This window comes from Mobula birostris, chromosome 25 (assembly GCF_030028105.1).
Source record: "Mobula birostris isolate sMobBir1 chromosome 25, sMobBir1.hap1, whole genome shotgun sequence".
NCBI classification, from domain to species: domain Eukaryota; kingdom Metazoa; phylum Chordata; class Chondrichthyes; order Myliobatiformes; family Myliobatidae; genus Mobula; species Mobula birostris.
The window spans coordinates 55854584-55877564 of record NC_092394.1 but is presented as its reverse complement, the minus strand read 5'-3'; the positions used below and the strand labels follow the sequence as shown (position 1 = coordinate 55877564).

General features: G+C 44.6%; 1 protein-coding gene across 1 annotated transcript in view; it reads right to left on the bottom strand.

Annotated features, from left to right (window-relative positions):
* The window catches only part of mmp11a (matrix metallopeptidase 11a), a 127428-nt gene that overhangs the window by 25790 nt on the left and 78657 nt on the right, over positions 1-22981 (bottom strand). Inside the window, exons 5-6 of the mRNA XM_072242868.1 lie at positions 12185-12426; positions 7578-7782 (exon numbers count right to left, since the gene is read on the bottom strand). Of these exons, the coding sequence (XP_072098969.1) occupies positions 7578-7782; positions 12185-12426 (447 nt within the window). The remainder of the gene's footprint in view (positions 1-7577; positions 7783-12184; positions 12427-22981) is intronic.

Below are 22981 nucleotides of genomic sequence, written 5' to 3'. Positions count from 1 at the left end.
GGCCAGACTGCTGTTCACTCTGCTGACCCATGACTGTGCTGCAACAGACAGCTCAACCACATTATCAAGTTTGCTGATGACACGACCGTGGTGGGTCTCATCAGCAAGAATGATGAGTCAGCATACAGAGAGGAGGAGCAATGGCTAACGGACTGGTGCAGAGCCAACAACCTGTCTCTGAATGTGAACAAAACAAAAGAGATGGTTGTTGACTTCAGGAGGACACGGAACGACCACTCTCCGTTGAATATCGATGACTCCTCCATAGAGATTGTTAAGAGCACCAAATTTCTTGGTGTTCACCTGGCGGAGAATCTCACCTGGGCCCTCAACACCAGCTCTGTAGCAAAGAAAGCCCAGCAGCGTCTCTACTTTCTGCGAAGGCTGAGAAAAGTTCATCTCCCACCCCCCATCCTCACCACATTCTACAGAGGTTGTATTGAGAGCATCCTGAGCAGCTGCATCATGGTCTGGTTCGGAAATTGCACCATCTCGGATCGCAAGACCCTGCAGCGGATAGTGAGGTCAGCTGAGAAGATCATCAGGGTCTCTCTTCCCGCCATTAGAGACATTTACACCACACGCTGCATCCGTAAAGCAAACAGCATTGAGAAGGACCCCACACACCCTTCATACAAACTCTTCTCCCTCCTGCCATCTGGCAAAAGGCACCGAAGTATTCGGGCTTTCACGACCAGACTGTGTAACAGTTTCTTCCCCCAAGTCATCAGACTCCTCAATACCCAGAGCCTGGACTGACACCAACCTACTGACCTCTACTGTGCCTATTGTCTTGTTTATTGTTTATTGTAATGCCTGCACTGTTTTGTGCACTTTATGCAGTCCTGGGTAGGTCTGTAGTCTAGTGTAGTTTTGTGTTGTTTTACGTAGTTCAGTGTAGTTTTTGTATTGTTTCATGTAGCACCATGGTCCTGAAAAACATTGTCTCATTTTTACTGTGTACTGTACCAGCAGTTATGGTCGAAATGACAATAAAAAGTGACTTGACTTGACTCGATCAATGTCCCGCTGTAACCTCTGACAGCCCTCCACACTATCCACAACACCCCCAACCTTTGTGTCATCAGCAAATTTACAAACCCATCCCTCCACTTGCTCATCCAGGTCATTTATAAAAATCACAAAGAGTAGAGGTCCCAGAACAGATCCCTGAGGCACACCACTGGTCACCGAACTCCATGCAGAATATGGCCTGTCTACAACCACTCTTTGCCTTCTGTAGGCAAGCCAGTTCTGGATCCACAAAGCAATGTCCCCTTGGATCCCATGCCTCCTTACTTTCTCAATAAGCCTTGTATGGGGTACCTTATCAAATGCCTTGCTAAATCCATATACACTACATTTACTGCTCTACCTTCATCAACGTGTTTAGTCACATTCTCAAAAAATTCAATCAGGCTCGTGAGGCATGACCTGCCTTTGACAAAGCCATGCTGACTATCCTAATCATATTATGCCTCTTCAAATGTTCATAAATCCTGCCTCTCGGGATCTTCTCCATCAACTTACCAACCAGTGCAAAAAGACTCATTGGTCTATAATTTCCCAGGCTATCCCTACTCCCTTTCTAGAATAAGAGAACAACATCTGCAACCTTCCAATCCTCTGGAACCTCTCCTGTCCTCATTGATGATGCAAAGATCATCACCAGAGGCTCAGCAATCTCCTTGCTCACCTCCCACAGTAGCCTGGGGTACATCCCATCCGGTCCCAGTGACTTATCCAACTTGGTGCTTTCCAAAAGCTCCAGTACATCCTATTCCTTAATATCTATATGCGCAAGTCATCCCTACAATCACCAAGATCCTTTTCCGTAGTGAATACTGAAGTATTCATTAAGTACCTTTGCTATCTCCTCCAGTTCCATACATACTTTTCCACTGTCAAACTTGATTTGGTACTTGCAGAATGTGTTGGGGTTTTCCTTAATCCTGTCCGCCAAAGCCTTCTCATGGCCCCATCTTAATTTCATTCTAGCTCCTTCCTGCTAGCATTATAATCTTCTAGATCTCTATCATTACCTCGTTTATTGAACCTTTCATAAGCTCTTCTTTTCTTCTTGACTAGATTTACAACAGCCTTTGTACACCACGGTTTCTGTACCCTACCATCCTTTCCCTGTCTCATTGGAACGTATCTACGCAGAACTCCATGCAAATATCCCCTGAACATTTGCCACATTTCTTCCGTACATTTCCCTGAGAACATCTGTTTCCAATTTATGCTTCCAAGGTCCTGCCTGATAGCCTAATATTTCCCCTTACTCCAATTAAACGATTCCCTAACTTGTCTGTTCCTATCCCTCTCCAATGCTATGGTAAAGGAGATAGAATTGTGATTACTATCTCCAAAGTGCTCTCCCACTGAGAGACCTGACACCTGACCAGGTTCATTTCCCAATACCAGAACAAGTACAGCCTCTCCTCTTGTAGGCTTATCTACATATTGTGTCAAGAAACCTTCCTGAACACACCTAACAAACTACATCCCATCTAAACCCCTCACTCCAGGGAAATGCCAATCAATATTTAGGGAATTAAAATCTCCCACAACAACTCTGTTACTATTACTCCTTTCCAGAATCTGTCTCCCTATCTGCTCCTTGATCTTCCTGTTACTATTGGGTGGTCTATAAAGAACACCCAGTAGAATTATTGACCACTTCCTGTTCCTAACTTCCACCCACAGAGACTCCGTAGACATCCCCTCCATGACTTCCTCCTTTTCTGCAGCCGTGACACTATCTCTGATCAACAGTGCCACACACCCACCTCTTTTGCCTCCCTCCCTGTCCTTTCTGAAACATCTAAAACCCGGCACTTGAAGTAGCCATTCCTGCCCCTGCACCATCCAAGTCTCTAATGGCCACAACACCATAGCTCCAAGTGCTAATCCACGCTCTAAGCTCATCCACTTTATTTATAATACTCCTTGCATTAAAATAGACACATCTCAAACCATTGGACTGAGCACGTCCCTTGTCTATCACCTGCCTATCCTCGCTTTCTCACTGTCTCCAAGCTTTCTCTATTTGTGAGCCAACCTCCCTTTCCTCTATCACTTCAGTTCGGTTCCCACCCCCCAGCAATTCTAGTTTAGACTCTCCCCAATAGCCTTTGCAAATGTCCTCGCCAGGATATTCGTCCCCCTCAGATTCAAGTGCAACTCGTCCTTTTTGTACAGGTCACACCCGCCCCAGAAGAGGTCCCAATGATCCAGAAATCTGAATCCTTGCCCCCTGCTCCAATCCCTCAGCCACACATTTATCCTCCACCTCACTCTATTCCTATACTCACTGTCATGTGGCACAGCCAGTAATCCTGAGATTACTACCTTTGAGGTCCTGCTTCTCAACTTCCTTCCTAACTCCCTCAAGTCTGCTTTCAGGACCTCCTCCCTTTTCCTACCTATGTCGTTAGTAACAATATGTACCACGGTCTCTTGAAGTTCACATTCCCACTTCAAGCTATCGTGGACGCGATCAGAAAGATCCTGGACCCTGGCACCTGGGAGGCAAACTACCATCTGCGTTTCTTTCCCGTGTCCACACGATCACCTGTCTGATCATCCTCTTCCTTTCCCTACCCTTCTGAGCCATAGGGCCAGACTCTGTGCCAGAGGCATGACCACTGTTGCTTCCCCCAGGTGGGCTGTCCCCCCCAACAGTACTCAAATAGGAGTACTTATTGTTAAGGGGACAGCCACTGGGGTACTCTCTAGCATCTGCTTCTTGCCTTACCCACTTGTCTGTCTCCTGTGGCCCCGGAGTGACTACCTGCCTATAGTTCCTCTCTATCACCTCCTCACTCTCCCTGACCAGATGAAGGTCATCAAGCTGCATCTCCAGTTCCCTAACGTGGTCCCTAAGGAGCTGCAGCTCAATGCACCTGGTGCAGATGTGGCTGTTGTGGAGGCTGGGAGTATGCAGGACTTCCCACACCTGACACTGAGCAGAGAAAACTGGCCTCACACACATTCTTTCTGTCCGTATTCTAAACAGATAACCTACCTCGCCTCGACCCTTTATCACCGAAGCCCCATTGAGCCCAAACCTTCCTACTCTGTTGCCCGCTCCATAAAGCTGTCTTCTTTTTAAACTCTTCCCGCTGTTCTGACTGGCTGACCTCCACGTGCTTGCGCAGTCATGCCCTGTTCAAACTGCTGAAGAAATAACTGTCACATTTTCAACCCTGCTCGCTTTTAAACTCTTCCCGCTGTTCTCACTGGCCGACCTCCACGTTTGTGCAGTTGTGCCCCATTCAAACTGCTGAGGAAATAACCATGTTTCTATAATTTTAGGATAAAGGAGGGGACATTTTGGCCAGAGATTAAGAAAATCTTCACACAGAAGACTGTGAGTATTTATAAGACCATAAGACTACAAGATACAGAAGCAGAATTAGGCTATTTGGCTCATCGAGCCAGCTCCACCATTTTATCATTTGAAATTCTCTGCTGTGGATGTTGTTGCAGGCTGCATCAATATGGGCCTCACATCAATTGGGTCTCAGGAAGGAATGTGGATGAGAAACAGGTTTGGCTAGATCTAAGGGATGGTGGAATAAGCATGAGGTTTACCGCCACCCCACCTCCCACCAAACTAAGAGACACCTTCATTACTCTACTGAATGAGCCTTCAGAGTGAGCAAACCACAAACTGCTAAGACATCCAGTGAGTCGGGTAGCATCTGTGGAGGTGGAGGGATAATTGACATTAGGTCAAAGCCCTTCAGCTTCATCAGGGTCTCAAAATAAATGCTGACTGTCTCTCTGCCTCCACAGGTACTAGCTGATCTAGTGGATTCCTCCAGTGGTTTTGCTCCAGATACCAGGTTCCGCAGTCCCTTGCATCTCTGAGCCTTTGGATTGATTCAAGTTGGATGTCACTTGGTGAGCTTATGTTGGAGGGCAAGAGTGGGGTCATTAATTCTCCTGGTGCAGAGGTTGCTTTCTTTGGAATGGAGGCTGAAGAGGAATCTGACAGAGATGTACAAAGCCATGAGGGGCAGTGAGAGGAGACTATTGCCAGAGGGTTTAAGGTGAGGGGAAGGAGGGTTACAGAAGATGAGTAAAGGATTTGTGATCTGTAACACATGCAGAGGTGGCAGGAGCAGAGACTTTGACAACAGATAAAGCTGAGTTAGAAAACAGGATTAGTATAGACAGGAATTTGCTGGCTTGCACAGATACGGCCTCTTCTTAGCTCCTTGTCCAACTGGAAATGCAGGTTCTCCCAATAAGAATAAGCAATATGGTATATTGATGTTAATTAATACATTTTACATTAACAAATTTGACAATATTTTCGCTAATTTTCTTAATCCTTCGTGAGTTAGAGTTTATTCCCCTAGTTCGCCTCCTACACCTACCATCTGCAGATTGAGAGGAAGAAGTCAGTTTTATAGAGGTATACAGAATGGAAACATCTTGCAGTTATCTGAAATAAACAATATGCCATTCCTCAGTCCACTTGCCCAGTTGATCAAGATCCCATTGTAAACTTAGATAACCTTCTTCATTGTCCACTATACCACTTATTTTAGTGTAATCTATACACCTATTAACTATGCCACCCATATTATCATCCAAACCCTGAATAACAGTGAACCCAGCACCAAACCCTGCTACACACCACTGGTCAAAAGCTTCCAGTCTGATAAATAATGTTCCACCACTACACTCTGTCTCCTTCAAGCTAAATTTGTATCCTACTGCATAAACACAAGAGATTCTGCAGATGCTTATCCTATCCCATAGATGCTGCCTGGCCTGCTGAGTCTCTACAGCATTGTGTACATAATTTGTATCCTAATGGCAAGCTCACCATATGTTTGAACTTCCCAGCGGGGCCTACCACACGGTACCTTGTCAATGCTCAAATCAAATAGATAATTGTTATGTTTCATAAAACTAATTGAAAGAAAAACATGGAGCCAAGAATAATGTGCCTTAGTTTTGTTTTCCTTTAGTGAGGTACTTATGTCACTCATGTTCTTTTATATATAACCTGTAATGAATTATGTAAACAAAAATGCTTAATCAAACAATATACTTACAATATTACTGAAATATTAAATACACAACAATAATATTTTCCATACTTCCCTCATCTATCTTCTTGGTCACTTCTTCAAAATACTCAACCAAATTCTTGAGCTACGATTTCCTATGCACAAGGCCATACTGATCAGTTGCATGTCTGTCCTATCTGTCAGAATTACCTCCAATAACTGACACACCACTGACATTAAGCTCAATGGTCCATAGCTCCCAGGATTTTCCTTGCACCCTTTCTAAAATAAAGGCACAACATTAGCCACCCTCAAGTCTTCTGCCACCTCACTATTGATGGCACAAATATCTCCACAAGGGGCCCTACAATTTCTTCCCTGGCTTAGAAAAATAGAGGGCTATGGGTAACCCTAGGAAATTTCTAAAGTAAGTACATGTTTGACACAGCATCGTGGGCTGAAGGGCCTGTATTGTGCTGTAGGTTTTCTATGTATCCATGTTTCTATGTTTCCACAATGTCCTAAGATACACTTGGTCAAGATCCAGAGATTAATTGATTTACCTTTATGCATTTTAATATGTCCAGGCAGTGGAAGGCACCTAGTTCGAATCTGTTCATTACAAAATTGCAAATGGATGACAATATCCATTCATGAACTAGCTGAGACAACAGCTCACAAATACAGTAACAGCAAGAGAAGGCCAGTAAACCTCTCGTGAGCTGATCTGATATTCAGTTTACAGCTGATCTTTAATCCTGAAGTCCACTTTCCTGCACTGATCCCCAACCATCTATTGATCTATCTTAAACATATTCAGCTACTGAGTGTTTGCAGCCTCTTTAGTGAAAATTCACCACCATTTGGATCATGAACCATCTTCACGGCTTGACATCAAATGGCAAATCCCTTACTTTGATACCTTGAGGCCTGGGATGAGGCCTCTGGTAGTCACTGGTTTGTCGAGCAGTGTCGATTGTGGCTATTCCACAATCCTGGAACGGTAGGCTCTGCCACAGTTGCTACATGTGTAGGGCGTCGTGGAATTGTTGTCTGCCTGATTGAGGCCTGATTGTAGATGTTATCCCATCAAGATCCTCTGTAACTAGAGAAAAAGCTGCTACTCCTGCACTCAAATTCTCTGCAGTGAAGGCCATGACACCATCCACCTTTCTGGCTGCAATCCCTACATATTAACCCTCTGTGGTGTGTGTGCAAGGACACTGTTCATGCTGAACAATAACTCCTTTCCAATAAATCTTATTAAAACAAACTTTTATTCTTTCTACTGAAGTGGATTACTTGCATTTTTCCACATGACGTTGTTTCCTCCATGTCCTTTCCCGTGTGCTTGTCTGTCAGCAACAGCCTGTACCATCTCTCTACTGCTACTGAGTACAAGTCAGTGGTGGAATGTGTACAAACATCAACCATTTAAACTTTATAGATGCCTCTAGCCCTAGTTGTCTCATGCATTAGTATGAAGGTTAGGAAAGGACAGGAGGGTCAGCAGCAGACATAAAGAGTAATCTGAGGAAATCGAACCTTGAAAAATCCAGAAGTTGCCACTGGTGTCCTCAAAGCCGGCATCAATGTGGTCTGGGAAGTCCCACCAGTGCTGGGAGGCCAGGGCTGGGTAGCCAGGCTGAAGCTGTCTGTTCCTCAACCTCCAAACATACTTAGATTTAAAAAAGAAGAGCTCCCCGCGGATCATTGAGACTGCATCGAAGTCTGTCTCACAGGCATCTGGCTGCAATCACAGTGGTGACAAATATACATTCAATGCACATTACAAGGACCCAGAAATTCCACATGTGCTCTGCCCTTTTTGCCTCCAGCCAGAGCCATTTTGCAAAATGAACAGATTCAAAGTAGCTCTCAGTGATGACCAGGGATAAACTAGCCAACCCAACCCTCAATGTCAACACTACCAGTCCAAGCTACCTTCATCACTCTTGGGTCAGCTCGGAGTAGGAACCTCACAACAATGTCAGTTTTTTGATCTTGGACATATTTTGCTTGTTAGGTTCACCTAGAGCTGGTTTGAATATATCTCTTCCCCCATCATCCTGACCACATTGTTAAGACACCTTACAAAGGCTGCTCTTGACTACACTTCCTAAACTTGCAGCCTCTGGGATTTTGACCTGGCCACAGGTGGGAGATTTCACCATGTTGGCTTCAAAGAATCTTGCAATGCTCACCATGTTTGAGGAAGAATGTACAAAAGTTCAACACAGGAGCAGGCCCTCTGGGCTATGATGTCTGTGCTGACCATGATACAAATCAAAATTAATCCCACCTGCCTGCATGTAGCCCATATCCCTCCATTCCCAGCCTGTTCGTTTGCTGTCTAAACATTGTTAAGAACTTGATTGAATTTTCTGAAGAGGTGACCAAAAGGAATGATGAGCTTTCAGTAGTAGATATTGTCTACGTGGACTTTAGCAAGGCCTTTGACAAAATACTCTATAGCAAGCTAGACCTGATGTGAGATCAGCTGGGATCCAGGGTGAGCAAGCTAACTGGACACAAAACCAGCATGGTGGGCTGAGTTAGAGGTTGGTAGTGGAGGGTTGCTTTTCAGATGAGAGGCCTGGTGTGTCATAGACTTGGGTTCTCACAAACAAGAGAAAATCTGCAGGTATTGGAAATTCAAGCAACACATCTAAAATGCTGGAGGAACTCAGCAGGCTAGGTAGCGTCTATGGAAAAGAGTACAGTTGACATTTCAGCTGAGACCCAAATTAAGATGGGTGGCCACTAGGAGATCCCGCTTTTTCTAGCAGACGGAGTATAGGTGCTCGGCGAAGAGGTATCCAAATCTATGTCGGGTCTCACTGATATACAAGAGGCCACACTGGGAGCACTGGACACAGTATATGACCCCAACAGACCGACAGGTGAAGTGTTGCCTCACCTGAAAGGACTGTTTGGGGCCCTGAATGGTAGTGAGGGAGGAGGTGTAGGGGCAGGTGTAGCATATATCTTGCTTGCAAGGATAAGTGCCAGGAGGGAGATCAGTGGGGAAGGACGAATGGACAGGGGAGACATTTAGGGAGCGATCCCTGCGGAAGATGTGCTTGGTCGTGACCAAGCAGGATGGTGATGAAGAAGTGGGATCTCCCAGTGGCAATTATTTTAATTCCACTTCCCATTCCCATTCTGATGTGTCTATCCATGCCTCCTCCACTGTCGTGAGGCCACACTTAGGTTGGAGAAACAACACCTTATATTCTGTCTGGGTAGCCTCCAACCTGATGGCATGAACATCAATTTCTTGAACTTCCATTAATGGTGCCCCCCCCCCACTCTCCTTCACTATTCCCTATCCCCTTTATCCCCTCTCACCTTTCCTCCTTACGCACCCATCACCTCCCTCTGGTGCTCCTCCCCCCTTTTCTTTCTTCCATGGCCTTCTGTCCTCTTCTATCAGATTCCCCTTCTCCAGCTCTGTATCTCTTTCACCAATCAACTTCCCAGCTCTTTACTTCATCCCTCCCCCTTCAGGTTTCACCTATCACCTTGTGTTTTTCCCTCCCCTTCCCCACCTTTTACATCTACTCCTCAGCTTTTTTCTCTAGTACTGCCCAGTAGGATCTTGGCCCAGAACATCGATTATACTCTTTTCCATAGATGCTGCCTGGCCTGCTGAGTTCCTCCAGCATTTTGTATGTGATGCTTGGGTCCTCTGTTGTTTGTAATATATATTATTGATTAGGGTGAGAATGTACTTGTAGAACAGTGGCCTATGGGAACATGATTCCCCAAAAGTGATATTGCAGGTAGACAGTGGTGAAGCAGTTTTCAGGACACGGGGATTCATCAGTCAAGGAACTGAGTAGAGAAGCTGAGGTGTTGTGGTACAACCATACAAGACATTGGTGAGGTTGCATTTGGAATACTTGGTCATCCTGCTATAGGAGAAATGCCATTAAACCGGAAAGAGTGCAGACAAGATTTGCAAGGTTGTTGCCAGGACTCGAGGGGCTGAGTTATGAATAGAGGTTGAGCAAGTTAGGACTTCTTTACAGTGTAGGTGAATATGGGGTGATCATTCAGAGGTACGTATATAAAATCATGAAGGCCATATATAGAGTGAATGCACACAATTTCCCCAGGACTGGGGAAATCAAGAACTAGAGGGTATAGGTTTAAGGTGAAAGTGGAGAGATTTAATAGGAACCTGAGCAGCAACTTTCTCACCCAGAGGGTGAGCAGTATTCAGAATAAGTTGCCAGAGAAGTCGTTGAGGCAGATACATTAACAACATTTAAAAGGTAATTGGTCAGGTATATGAATAGAAAAGGATTAGCGGGATATGGGCAAAGCACAGGCAAATGGGACTGGCTTAGGTGGGAATCTTAGTCAACATGGAGCAGTTGGGCCAAAGGCCTTGTTTTCATACTCTATGACTCTTTCATCTGACACCAAAATTTGTGGTGTGGTGGACAGTGAAGAAAGGAAATCAGCCAAGGAATTGAAGATAGAATTTAACTTGGATAAGTGTAAAGTGTTGCTATTTTGGAAGTGCAGGACATACACAACAAATGGTAGAGTACTGGGGAGTGTGTAGAACAAAAAGACATGTATATAGTTCCCCAAAAGGTAGACAAGGTGGTGAAGAAAGCCTTTGACATGCTTTCCATCATTGGTCAAGGTACTAAGTACAGGAGTCGGGACATCATGTTGTCAGGACAAGATGTTGGTGAGACTCCACTGCTGGTATTTTGTGCAGTTCTGGTCACCCAGTTACAGGAAGGATGTCATTAAGCTGGAAAGGATGCAGAAAAGATTCACCAGGACTGGAGGACTTGATTACGAGGAGAGAATGGACTGGCTGGGGCTTTTCTCCTTGGAAGGTAAGATGTAGAGCGACCTTTTTTATTTTTTAATTTTTTTGAATTTTATTTAGAGATACAGCATGGATGCAGCCTTCTGGCCCACCAAACCACACTGCCCAGCAGCCCACCAATTTAACTCTAGGCTAAACATGGACAGTACCTACTAACCAGCACGTCTTTCATGAGAGACACTAATAAAGTGGATAGTCACAGTCTTTTCCCCAGCACAGGGGAGTCTAAAACCAGAGAGCGTTGGTTTAAGGTGAGAGGGGAAAGATTTAAAGGGGACCTGAGGGGTAAGAGGGTGAGAGGATCTGGAACAAGCTTCTGGGGGAAATGGTAGAGATAGGCACAATTACAATGCTTGAAAGACATTTGGACAGATACATGGCTTGGAAAGTTTCCGAGGGATATGGGCCAAAGTCATGCAACTGGGACTAACTCCAGTAGGCAACTTGTTAGCATGGCCATTGGACTGCAAGGCCTCTCCCATGCTATAAAACTATGACGTCACGTCTGATTAGGTGCCAATTTGATATTGTTTGTCCGAATGCCATCCAGGGACTCGTGTGGATTGTGAGGCTGGGTCCAGAATCAGGTATGCCAAATGTTCCGCAGTGCGGAAGAGTTTTACTGTAACGCAATGGTTTCCTAATCAGAGTAACTGATTCCAGCTTCTTTTTTTAAACACTAACTTCCTTAATTTAAATTCCCTCACTGTTGAGGGAGAGATTCATCTTGTGCCTTTTGTTTGTTGCTCTGGTAATTTATGCCTCATAGTTATTGCAGAATAAGTGAAATTGAGATGCACAGTTATACACAAAGCATGGCGGAAATGTGGAGCAACTGAAAAGAGCTGTGAGTTAATTGTAGGCATCCGTTAGTCTCGTGAGACCATGGATTTGTGCCTTGGCAGGTTTCCAGGGGGCAGGCCTGGGCGAGGTTGTATGGAAGACTGGCAGTTGCCCATGCTGCAAGTCTCCCCTCTCCACACCACCGATGTTGTCCAAGGGAAGGGCACTAGGGCTGATACAGCTTGGCACCGGTGTCATCACAGAGCAATGTGCAGTTAAGTGCCTTGCTCAAGGACACAACACATTGCCTCAGCTGAGGCTCGAACTAGTGACCTTCAGATCACTAGACCGACGTCTTAACCTGAGTTAATAGACTACTGATATCAATAGACCTTTCCTGAAAAAGGTACCTGACACAAGGCTGCGAAATGGGGTTAACTGAAAGAGAATGGCAGGACCCTGATGGGACGCTCACAACCCTAGCTTCTCTGGTGCAAAGTTCGTCCTATCATACCTCTTTTCTTGGAGAGCCATGGCTGGGCAGCTCATTCACTTCCGTGTCCTGATTGGAAAAGCTGCCTCCCTTGTGGCGAGACTGGCCATACAAGTACTGTATCCCTTGTCTGTCGTCCTCTGCCAGGCGGAGTGGGTAACGGAAAGTGTAGAAAGGTGCCATCAAAGACTTTGGAACTTGTGAGTGTTGCAGGCCGAGGACGTGGCCAAACTCATGAGCTGCCACATGTAGGAGATCAATACCTGTTCATAGAACCGAGGCAAAAGGGTCAGGACCGGTGTCGATGAGAATATGTACAGTAACATTTACAGCCCTTCACTGCCTGAGGTCCCAGCCCTCCTATTACCAGGAGTTTTGATACCTTTTGTGTCCAGAAATCTATTTCCTCCCAGAATCAAACAGAAACTTGTCCTCCACTCCCTTCTACGGCAAAGAATTCCACGGGCTCACCTCATTTGTCTACCTCATTTCTAAATGTCTTTCCCTGGTTCAAGAGCAACACATACAAATGCTGGAGAAACTCAACAGGCAGCATCTATGGACAGTTGACATTTTGGGCTGAGACCCTTCATCAGGACTCAACATCACCTTTATCAGATTCGTGGCTTGAAACTCTGACTGTTCATTCCACTCCATCTATGCTGTCTGACTTGGGAGTTTACCAGCATTTTGTCTCTGTTACTCAAAATTTCCAGCATCTGTAGGATCTCTTGTGTCTCTTTGGTTCATGAGATGGTATTCCACTCCATCCAGTGGGAGGACTCCTGCATTCAATCTGTTAATCCCCATCACAAATTAGAGTGTTGATCAGCGCATGTGAGTATGATAGCGTTGCCACTCCAGAGACATAACTGAAGTAAGGCCAGGACTGTCAACTCAGTACTCCAGCATATAGCTCCTTGAGCATGATAGAGGAATGCACTGGTGCACCACTGATGAAGCAGTCCATTACTGCAATAATGCAATGGGTATATGAGAATGCTCCACAAACGAGGCCGTGTGGGTAGAACTTCCTCATGAAAGAGGGATGATCACTTCGCTGGGAGAAAACAAGGCAATTAATAATCAACATGAGACAAAGGAGCACATTGACAAATCACAGAAATGGAGTGCCATCAACTTTCCCAGTACCTAGATTGATCACTTTAGTATGAAGAGGTAGAGGGTGGAATGTTTAAAGTGTGTTCAGGAAAGTTTTAGAGCCATGATGTAAATGGTTCAGTGAGACAAGATGCAGCGATGATCTAATAGTAGGGGATGTACTGTAGCTGGACAAGTGGTTGGTGTCAATAGACTTTGAAGATAATGACCACAACTGGATGTTTCTAGGTAGTTCCAGAAAAGGATCAGGGGAAAATCACAGAAGAGCAAAGACAGGCACTTCACATTGTAGTAAACTGATTTTATGTGGAATGCTTTGGAGGAACGGGTGTAATCCGTTACAGAAGGATTTGCCTCTGTGGTAGGCTTCTGTTGGGTTCTACAACATAAAACACAGAACAGTACACCAGAGGACAGACCCTTCGGCTGTGCCAAACTAATAATTATCAATTAATCATCAAACTTATCTAATCCTTTTTACCTACACAATGTTCATATCTCACCATTCTCTGCATATACAAGTGTCTATATAAAAGCCTCTTCAATGCCTCTATCATATTTGCCTCCACCACCAACCCTGGAACCCACAGGCACCCACTACACACTGTGTAGAATTTCTTTCAAATTTATCCTTTCTCACCTCAAATGCATCACCTCTAGTATTATACATTTCAACTCTGGGAGAAGATACTGACTGCCCACTCCATCTATGCCCCTCAATCTTATAAATCTCGATCAACTCTCTGCACTGGAGAAAACAATCGGAGTTTGTCCACCCTCTCAGAGCACATGCTCTCTCCATGTCCTTCCTCTCCCATGGCAAACGGAATTAAATGCAGTACTCCAGATAGTCATAGTCATAGAAAACTACAGCATAGAAACAGGCCCTTTGGCCCATCCAGCCCATCCTGAACCATATAAACTGCCTAGTTCCATCGACTAGCACCCAAACCATAGCCATCCTTACCCCTCCTACCATGTACCTATCCAAACTTTTTTTTAAAATGTTGAAATTGAAAACACATCCACCACTCACACTGGCAGCTCATTTCACACTCTCACCACCCTCTGAGTGAAGAAGTTTCCCCTCATGTTCCCCTTAAACGTTTCACCTTTCACCCTTAACCTATGACCTCTACATGTAGTATCACCTGACCTCAGTAGAAAAACCCTGCTAGCATTTATCCTATCTATAGCCCTCAGAATTTTGTATACCTCTGTCAAATCCTCCCTCAATCTTCTACGTTCTAGGGAACAAAGTTCTAATCTATTCAATCTTTCCTTATAACTCAGGTCCTCAACACCCTGCAACATTCTGATAAATTTTCTCTGTACTCTTTCAATCTTATTTACATCTTTCCTATAGGTAGGTAACCAAAACTGCACACAATACTCACCAACATTTTACACAACTTCAACTTAACATCCCAACTCCTGTACTCAGTACTTTAATGTATGAAGGCCAAGGTATCAAAAAAGCTTTCTTTGTGACCCTATCCACCTGTGACACACTTCCAATGAATTATGGATCTCTATTCCCAGATTCCTTTGTTCTACCGCACTCCTCTGTGCACTACCGCCCACTGTGTTGGTCCTCCCAAAGTGCAACATCTCACACTTCTCAGCACTAAATTCCATCTGCTATTTCTCAGTTCGTTTTTCCAGCTGGTCCAGGTCCCACCACAAGCTTTGATAGTCTTCCTTGCTGCCCAATACACCCCAAGTCTTGGTGTCAACTGCAATATGTGCCCTGACTAGAGTTTTATGCAGCTGTAACATAAATTCCCAACCTTTGAACTCAGTGCCTCAAATAATAAAGGCAAGTATGCCATAATACCTTCAACCTGTGCAGCCACTTTCAGGGGAAAATGGCCTTGGACCCCAAGAACCTTCTGCACATCAACACTGTTAAGGGTCCTGCAATTATCTGTTTACTTATCCTCTAACTTTGATTTCTCAAAAGTTCAGCAGGTCATACTTGGCTGGGTTATTTCTCGCATTTCTCCATCCATATCAGCAACTGGTCTGTATCCCAATGTTTTCTTTGGCATATATATCACAAACAGAAGAGTTCACAGTACAGGTTTCCCCCGCCATCCGAAGGTAGAGTGTTCCTATGAAATGGTTCGTAAGCCGGTATGTCGTAAAGCGAAGAAGCAATTACCATTTACTTATATAGGAAAATTTTGTAAGCGTTCACAGACCCAAAAATAACCTACCAAATCATGCCAAATAACACATAAAACCTAAAATAACAGTACATATAGTAAAAGCAGGAATGATATGTTAAATATACAGCCTACATAAAGTAGAAATACTTTTCCACAATCATTGCCGCACTGTCCCCTGTAGCAAAAATCTCACGCAAGCGCTCTCGGCAAAAACACGGCACAAGCACTCTCCAGTAACCTTTAAGCTATAAAGCTACCAAATCATACCAAATAACACATAAAAATACACAGCCTATATAAAGTAGAAATAATGTATGTAGAGTGTAGTATCACTTACCGGAATCGGGAAGACATTGAGCACACTGATGATGGTGTGTTAGGCTGAGTCGTCGCAGGTTGGGGTGGTGCACCCTCCAGGCAGCAACCCGATACCGATCCGCGAAACATGCAGCAGTGCAGTGGTAGCCAGGAGGCACACAGCACATCTTTAAGAAAAAAGCCGAAATAAACATGCTAATTAATTAGGTGCCACCCGGCACATAATTGTCGGCCCAGGTCAGAGAGGATTGCCGATTGCATCGCCTCTGATCTGGGCCGACAATTACGGACCGGGTGGCACCTAATAAATTACCATGTTTATTTCGGCTTTTTTCTTAAAGATGTGCTGGATGCGTCCCGGCTACCGCTGCTTTCTCCGCAAATCGGTATCTGTCCGTGGCCTGGGGGTTGGGGTGGTGGGACACTGGGGTGTCATCTCATCATTGTCTGTTTCCATTAGGGCAGGCAGGTCATCTTCTATGTCTGCCTGTCTCGATGTCGAAGGTCGAGGTTCGTCGTCTGCTGTGGCTGATGTGGATGGCTTGAAAAACGACAGTACAGTATGCTAGACTGCTTAGCCTCACGCATTTTTCTATCATACAGTTCTTTGTAAGCACTCAAACCACCTTGCAAATATGCCCTAAACCTACATGCCCCTTCAAAATTAAAGTCTCCATTCCTCTTCCAATTGCATCAGCTCTTCATCTATCAGTTCTTGGTCACGGGATGCCAAAACCTCTTCAACATCATCTTCGTCAACTTCCACAAGCCAAACTCACTTTGTCCTTACTTCGTTCACCACGATCGAAACGCCTAATTATGTCTAGTTTTATGCGAAGTGTAACACCCTTACGAGCTCTTTTAGGCTTTTCCGATACCTTAGAACTCACCTCGCTAACGGCTGCTCACAGGCACATGTTTAAGCAATGCCGGCTAGAATGCAGTTCCGAATCCGGGGGAGAGCGGCTGCTCGGAATGCGCGCTGCCTTTTATCACGCGCTAATTTTTTTTTTCGTGCGCTGCTTTTCCCCGCATGCTGCCTTTTCTCGTAACAGTGAAAACACCTTCTGTTAGCGAAAACAGGGAACTAATGTAGGTCTTTTGTAACAGTGAGGTTTCGTAAAGCGAACGTTCGAAAAGTGGGGGACACCTGTATATATTCCCGCAAAACACTAGTTACAGACCTCCAGCCAGAATAAATCCATCCCATTGTCCACTGACTTCTAGTTCGCATTTATTATCCGTTACCTATATTTTGTGTATACTGCCAAATGAAACAACATTCCTCCAGACCAAGGTGCACAACAGCTCTCACACAAGAAGCAGCCTTACCACAAATAAGTTACCAAATAATAAGGTGCATTTACAACACAAGTTAAAAAGTAAACAGCATACCACTACTGGTGTTTCATATGTGATGAGATCTGGGTGGTAGCAGGAAGTTCATTAGCTCATGGACTAGGGGAAGAAGATGTTTTCCATCCTAACTGTCTTCATCCAGAGGTGCAGTGCTAGCCGGAGCGTGTCTGACACCTCTAAGAAAAAAGCCAAAATAAACAAGCTAATTAATTAGGTGCCGCCCAGGGTGATTTGAGTATCTCAGAAACTGCTGATCTCCTGGATTTTTGCACACAACAGACTCTGGAGTTTACAAAGAATGGTGCCAAAAACAAAAAAAAATCCAGCGAGTGGACTTAACAAGATGTTTTTGCTCACAGAACAGCTAATTTTGGCTTTTTTCTTAAAGAGGTTCTGTACGTGCTCCGGCTAGCACTGCACCTCTGTCTTCATTCTAATACTGTGGTACCTTCTGCCTAATGGAAGAGGGACATAGAGTTTGTTAGATACATGGGAAGGATCACTGACAATGCTAAGTGCCCTGCATATGCAGCCACTCCTGATAAATATTTTGGATGGCTGGAAGAGAAAACCTATCAGCAGCCCTTGCAATCTATTGTGGGTCTAGCAGTCAGATGCTATGCAATTCCCGTATAAGATGGTGATGCAGCTGGTCAGGTCACTCGCAATGGTACTCCTGTAAAAATTGATTGGAATTAGGGTTATGGGGGTGTGAACCTCACTCATCTCATTCTCCTCAGCAAGTGGAGACACTGCTGCACTTTCTTGATGAAAGAGGTGGTGTTGTGGGACTATGATGAGATTGTATGCTATGTGCCCTCCCAGAAACTTGGTGCTCCTATCCCTCTCCACGAAGCCTTGGGAGGTACCAGTGCTCAGCTTGAAGCTAGAGATGTTCCTGCCAATATGGACTGACACCGGTCTTTCTGTCAAAAAAGTCCAAGATATACTGTAGTTACGGAGAGAGGTGTTGAGACCCAACAAGGACAGTTTATCCACCAGCTTCTATTGGGCAATGCAATTCTGAATCCAAATGGCTAAGTCACTGCGGATCCCATGCATCTCAGTCTTTAAGATGAGTCCACCATATGGGACCTTATCAAATGCCTTACTAAAATCGATGTAGACAATATTTACTACTCTACATTTATCAATCACTTTCATCACCTCCTCAAAAAAAAAATCAATCAAGTTAGTAAGACATGATTTGCCCTGTACAAATCCATGCGGTGTGTTCCTAATTAGGGCATGGCTCCCAAATGCTCACTAATCCTGTTCCTAAGTACCATCTCCAATAACTTCCCAGACATTGATGTGAGAGTTACTGATCTATAGTCATTCCTAAACAATGCAACAAAATTAGCTACTCCCCCAGGGATTTTTGGCTCTGACTAGAAAGGACATAAAGATATTGAAAGCTTCAGCAACCCAATTTCTCAACTTTCTCAATAACTTGTAGTATGTCCCATCAGGTCCTGGGATATCCACTTCAATGTTCTTCAAAAGATCCAGCACTACTTCCATCTTTATCTTGAACTGCCCCATCATATTAGTATACTCTGCACTGATCTGACTGTACTCTACACCCTTCACCTTGGTGAATACCAACATGAAGTACTCACTCCAGAACTTGCCTACATTTGACTCCAAGTCTGTTCCCTCCTTTATCCTTGAGTGGTCCTACCATCTTGCACTTAATGAAGTTGTGGAATGCCTTGGGATTCTCTTTAATCCTACTTGTCAAAGACTTTTTCATAGCCAATCCTGGCCCTCTTAATTCCCCTTTTGAACTATTTTCTGGCTTCTTTAAAGTACTCAATGGATCTGTTTGAGATTAGTTTTCTAAACTTCACATACATTTCCCTTTTCCTCTTGACGGAATTCACAGCCTTTCTCATCATCCAAGTTTCCATTACCTTGCCATCCTTGTCCTTCCTTCATATTGTACTCTGTGCAGATGGTCTTTAGACACCTTCCATATGTCAGATGTGGACTTACCAAATACAGCTGTTCTCAAATAACTCTCCCTGCTTACTGCCTAATACCCTCACAATTTGCTCTGCTCCAAGGTTCATACTTATTCTTAATCATAGCTGTCTTAAAATTTAAGGAGTTGTGATCATTGTTTCCTAAATGTTCTCCCATTGAAAGGCCAGTCACCTGGCCAGGCTCATTTCCCAATGCAAGGCCCAATATGGCTGATCCTCTGGTTGGACTATCTGCAAACTGATTCAGGAACCTTCCTGGATGTGCCTAACAAATTCTCCCTTTCTAACCTTCTTGCACTAAGGTGGCCCATTAGGGAAGGCCCAAGACAATAACCCTGTTGTTTTCACACCTTTCCCTAAGCTGCTGCCATATCTATTCCTCAAAGTCCTGATGGCAATTGGAGGGTCTGTAGTGTAATCCAATCAGAGTGATTGCACCTTTCCTATTTTTGAGTTCTACCCTATATAGACTCAGTGGATAAGCTCTCCATTATGTCCCCTCTGAGTGTGGCTAATGCAATTCCCTCCCACCTCTTCTACCCTCCCGTCTTTTCTAAACATTGAAACCCTGGAATACTAAGCATCCAGTCTGCCCCTCTCTCAACCAAGGCCACAATATCATAGTCCTGTGAACTGATCCATGACTTCAGTTCATCTCCCTTACCCATAATACTCCTAGTGTTAGAACCCATCCATCTCCTCAAGTCTATTACTGTGCACCTGCCTGTTCTCCCTTACATACTTAATGGTCACAACATCCATGTTTTCCTCAATCCCTCCACTTTCTCAGCTGGGACTCTGGTTCCCAGCAAATCCCCTGGTCAGGATATCAGTTCTCCTCCAGTTAGAGTGCAATCCATTCCACTTGTACAGGTTATTCCCGCTCCAGAACAGAATCCAATGATCCAAGAATCTGAAACGATACTCCCTGCACCAGTCCCAGCCACACATTCATCTATTCTATCTTTCTGGTTTTGCCCTCACTAGATTAAGTCTTTGAGAGTAATCCAAACATTACTACCTCTGATTTCTTGCTTTTCACCTCTTTCCTAACTCCCTATACTCACTGCACAAAATCTCATCCGCTTTCTACCTACGTCATTGGTACCAATGTGATCTATGACCTCTGGCTATTCACCTCCCCACCTTGAGAATGTTCCATAGCCACTCTGAGATGTCCTCAACCCTGGGCACCCAGGAGGCAACAGACCATCTTGGCGACTCTTGCTGCCACAGACTCTCCTGTCTGCTTCCCTAACTATCGATCCTCCTATCGCTATTGGTCTGCCTAGCTTTATCCTTCCCTGAGCCTCGGAGCCAGCCACAGTGCTGCTGACCTGGTTGCTGCTGCTGATAAGAGAAGTCAGGGAAAGCATATACACAATAGAGAAGGCGTATAACATGGTGGATTAGTGGTAAGTCTTTAAAAAACCAACAGAGGACAATTATAAAAGCTATAAAGGAGAAGATGAAAACTGTCCCCAACTTCTTTTGTCAGCCATGATTGCAACTTGTTCAAGATGGAATTCTGCTGTGGCTCCTGAATTCATGCCAGAAACCCGTTATTGCTTAGTCTGATGGAATCCACTGTTGAGTTTAAAGCTGTGTCTACAGTCCTGGTTATGCAACTCACAAGTTCTCTGGTCCCAGCATAGTCCATATGGAGCCCACCACATCAGTACAGTTCCCTCCTTCTTCAATGCTGGTGCCACTGTCCCAAGTATTCAAGCCCAATTCTCCCCACAAATCTTATAGTCATACATCTACCTCTTTAATCTTACTGTTGTGCCAATTCACCACTAGCCCCAAAAGCAGATGATTATTTTTCTGATTATGCATTTTTAATTTACTCCCTAACTGCTCACATTCACACAGAAGCCCTTTCCTCATTCTACCTGCATCACTGGTACCCTTGTGGACCATGACAACTGGGTATTTCCCTCCGACTCCAAAATCCTCTGCAGGTCAGAAGAGGACCCAGTCATCCAGGAGGGGAGGGGAAGATGGCGGCGCGACGCAGCGCACGCAGCCACTCTGAAATGATATCGTATTTGTTAAGTAGGGGCCGTGCACAATCCTGATTTGATGGAGACAGACGTGAGAAGCACAGAGGAACATCTGGAGAAACTTCTGAAATGCCCACTTCACTGCCGCTGCTACTGTGCGATCGAGAATCTCCGGAGTGGAAGGCCCCAAATCTTCGGCTTTGCCTATTGCCAGGGCTGGGGTCAAAGTGCTCGGCAGAGATGGTGCTCGGTGTCAGAGGGCTGGTCAGAGGCTCGAAGTTTTCGGACGGACTCAAGAGTCAGCTGTGGTCAGGTGCTTCCAGGGTGCTGCATTGGCAAGTTGCGGCACTGGAGGTTCATGGCAGGGAGAGTTTTTTTTCTTCCTTCTACCATCTGCGTGAGATGATGGGACTTTCGAGAGACTTTGAGACTTTTTTTTACCGTGCCCATGGCCTGTTCTTTATCAAATTACGGTATTGCTTTGCACTGTTGTAACTATATAATTATGTGGTTTTTGTCAGTTTTTCAGTCTTGGTCTGTCTTGTGTTTCTGTGATATCATTCTGAGGAACATTGTATCATTTCTTAATGCATGTATTACTAAATGACAATAAAAGAGGACTGCGTGTCCTCATAATCTAATCTAATCAATCAGACAACACATCCTTCAAGACTCTTGGTCCTGGCTACAGAGAATTGTGTCTATACCCCTGACTATACTATCCCTAAGTACAATTACAAATTTCTCTTCTCTCTCCTCTTGAATACCTCACTGAACCACGGTGATCAGGTTCAGTTGCCGTCTTCTTACAGCCTCCATTCTCATCCGCATAGGGAGGAACGATTTTAGAACCAATTAGACAAGTTTGATGGCTAAGGCAGTTTCAAACACCACCTGAAGGATCTCCCTAACTGCCTCACTCACAGTCACATCCTCCTGTCCCGACCACTCTGCAAACTCGATGGAGTTAATCTAGATAACTCTTCCCCCTCCCTGATGCATTATTGTCTTTGAGGCTCAGACTGTAGATCATCAATTTGAGTTCCTCGAGCAGCCAACACTTGCTGCGGGTGTGGTCACCAGGAACCACAATGGGGTCCACCAGCTCCCACATCATGCAGTTACATCACATCACCTGCTCTGCATTTCTACTTCATTCTATTTGTTAAAATCTGTTTCTTTTAGGATATATCTAAATACTTATTATGATCCAATTACCTGCTAATAGACACACAGTGCTAAAAGAGAGCTGAAAGGTCCCCACCCTCTATTGACTGGACCCCCAGCTTAGTTCCTCTCACCAAAGCCTCTCCACTCACATAATCAAAAATGCTGGAGGAACTCAGCAGATCGGGAAACGTCAATTAAAATAAATGGTCAACATTTCAGGGAAAGACCCTTCACCATCAAGCCCTTTTGTAGGAGGTACAGAAATATTTTGCAGAGGTATTTAAAACATACTTAGCCATGCGAGGTGTCAGAAGATTGGAGGATAGTTAATTTTGTTCCATTACTTAAGAAAGGCTCTAAGAATAAGCCAAGAAATTAAAGGCTGGTGAGCCTGATGACAATAGTGGATAAATTATTGGAAGGTATTCTAAGGAACTGGATATTGAAGTAGTTGGAGAGGCAGGGAATGATTTGGGATAGTTGACATGGCTTTGACACAATCTTATAGACTTTTGTGAGTAAGGTTGATGAAGGAAAGACAGCGGATATTGTCTGAGAGTGACCACATCTTTGCTCCATCCACAACAAGCAGGATTTCTCGGTGGCCAGCCATTTTACTTCCAGTCACCATTTCCATTCCGACATGTTGGTCCATGGCCTACCCTACGTTCATGATGAGGCCAT